General features: G+C 42.4%; 1 protein-coding gene across 1 annotated transcript in view; it reads left to right on the top strand.

Moving 5' to 3' along the window:
* The window catches only part of ptprua (protein tyrosine phosphatase receptor type Ua), a 196749-nt gene that overhangs the window by 119117 nt on the left and 74813 nt on the right, over positions 1-2819 (top strand). The window contains 1 exon segment of the mRNA XM_035681751.1: positions 2086-2257. Within this exon segment, the coding sequence (XP_035537644.1) occupies positions 2086-2257 (172 nt within the window).

Below are 2819 nucleotides of genomic sequence, written 5' to 3'. Positions count from 1 at the left end.
TTTTTTTTTTTTTCTTTAAAATCCACAAGTTCCCCAAATTTGTGGAAGTACGACACTGAATCTCCACAAATGGAGTTGCCTGATAACAAAGGGCTGGAGTCACTAACTCTGACCTTGCAACGAACTGTATGGTAGTTATTAAAGGAAATGGAAGCCATTATCTTAACCATCAGCATAATACCAGTAATAATATTGTAATTTGATCATGTTAAATAATGCAGTAGGTTTGTGGCTCTGCGTTTGTCTTTTAATGGTTGTGTTGTTGCGGGGAAATGAGTCATTCGAGGGTTTGGAAGATTATTAAGCCTGTGCCTCTGCTTTTGTAGCTTTTTGATTGTGATGGCATTTAGTTTACCAAAGCCCCTAAAGTCATTTCTCTCATGCACCAACTGAAAATAGTTTTCAATTTTCTTAGTTTGAATATGAGCTAATATTAGTCTTCAAAAATCAATCCCTGAATGCCTCCACTCTTCCTCTGGCCTTGAAGCCTGCACATCTAAGTGCTTTTGAAAATGATGGCAGCAGGGAGAAGGCGCTTTGCAAATGAGATCTCAGTATACTTGGTGATCCATCCCTTGTGTTTCCGCCCGATTTTATTTCACACCCCTCCACCCCACCCCTGTCTCTTCTCTGAATTGAAGCCTTTGAAGATCATCGGCATGTGAAAGAGCCATTTTTATCAGTTTCAGAGTTTGCGACTTTGTTGACGGCGCTACACACACACATCTAAGCATGCACACACGCAGAGGATGCAAACAACAATCAAACAAACAATTCGCGGCTTGTCTTTTGTAATTTGACAGTATGCTGCAGTGAACCTCTGCCTAAGCCAACACTCGCTTCAGCTCCTCCCTACTTTTCTCATTAAGAAAAAAAAAACCCAGTAACAGCAGAAAATAGAGATATATCACAAACCATTACTTCCTTCTGTTCCTCCATTTGTTGTTCAGGGCCCGTTTGATCATCAACACTGACTCTGCTAATTGCTGCTTTCTCTTTGATCTCCCTGGCTCTGTGCAGGTCCTCTCTGGGCCAGTCTGTGGCTGCTCTCCGCCGCTCTTTCTTCTATTTAGGTAGTCTAAGCAAATTGTTAGCATAATGTTTCCTAATCAATTAGCATCATATCTCCTCCGCTGTCCTCTGGCCCAAATTGCAGACGGCTGTCTCAGATGCCATTTACATCTTTAACATCAACGTGTTCTGAGTCCAAAGCCTGAATTAGTTATTGCACCAACTCTTAATTACGATATGTTGCGGGGCTCGCTGCCAGGGAGGAATGAAAGCAGACTTGGCAAATGTAGACATTTATTTAAAAGGATGCAGGTGGATGTGGACGTTTAATGTTAAAAATCAAAAATGTGCATGTGGCTTTTCAAAGAACCAAGTTCAAACCAAAATGTTGAAAACAAAACAAGTAGCAAACTAATTTAAAAAGTCCATGGAGCTTTTATAAAAGAAGAGATGGATTATATTGGTACCAAAGCCAAAGTTAAAATGAGTTATAATGTGTAGCTTTAGGCAGTAGCACCCAGCCACTGTACATCTAATTTCATATTGTCTAACAGTGCTTCTTTTCCCCCTATCCTCCTAAACCAATTCAAACATGCAGATGTCAAAGCCACTTACTTGTAAAAAGCGTGAGCTGGGGACAGTTTACATAATAATCAGCTTATTCTGTGAGAGAGCTGCATATATTGCAGCACGCACCTGGAACAGCTCATTGCGAGTGTTAGCCTCTGATTTCCTGTTCCACTGGTTGAGCCAATTGCCAGTGTGCCTGGAGCGCTGACACATTAGCGTGGCGAGAGATGAGGAGATGTCAGCTTGAGTTCCCTGTGCTGGAAACAGCAGCCCGGGAGGCCTGTGTCACCAGCCTCGTCGCGAGCAAAAACACTGTTGTTACTGGTGACATTTATCACGTATTTATTATCTCGCCATCCCATGCAGCTAATTTCAACCCTCCTTTGTCTTCCCGTGTGCCTCTCAGCCATGTCTAATCACTTGAATAGACTTCAGGTAAATGTGTGGTTGGGTTGTGGTGCTCATTGCTGATTTCTCTCTGTGTGGTCTTTGTCTGGCTGTCAGCGGAGAAATGGTGTGGTGCTGGACACTCCCTTGCTGTCTCGGTTGAGCCATAAACGGCTGATGGCAACTTTCCAGGTGGAGGCGCAACGTGGGGAGCAGGACCTCTACCGCTGCATCACCCTGTCCTCCAGGGGCGCCACCGTCTCCAACTTTGGAGAACTCATCGTCAGAGGTACACCAGATTTAGGAACATTTTATTAGTGTTGGACAAGTTACATTAAAAATGTAATCAATTTCTCATTCGTCACTGATTCACTATTAATTAGTTACATTACTCATTACATTACTACAAACTACAGTGGGCGCGAAAAACAGAAAAAGGCCCTATCCAGAGCCATATTAAAAAGTCTGACATCTGCACAGAATTATTGGGCATATGGATAAACTAACACATTAACTCCCCCAAAAACCACATTTTTGTATTTGTTCTTCTGTTCAGGTGAAATACATAAAACACAACTCAGTCAACTTAGAGGTTCATTTTTTAACTTTGGACAGATCCAGGCTAGCTCTTTCCCCCTGCTTCTGATTCTGCTTCCAGTCATTATGCTAAGCTAGGCTAACCACTGGCTCCAGCTCAATACTTACACTCAATACATAAACCAACAAGCAATCACAATGTCTCTTGTTTCCTATTTTAATAAATCATGAGATAAAACGCTCTGTAAGCAGGTGTAGCCACTGCATCAGTCAACAACCTTCTCCTCGTTCACACACACACACACTCACTTTCA

The sequence above is a fragment of the Morone saxatilis genome, unplaced genomic scaffold (genome assembly GCF_004916995.1).
Source record: "Morone saxatilis isolate NCDOM2014 unplaced genomic scaffold, NCSU_SB_2.0 Contig9, whole genome shotgun sequence".
Taxonomy (NCBI): Eukaryota; Metazoa; Chordata; class Actinopteri; family Moronidae; genus Morone; species Morone saxatilis.
The sequence above is the reverse complement of the archived record's forward strand: the minus strand, read 5'-3'. Positions and strand labels throughout refer to the sequence as shown.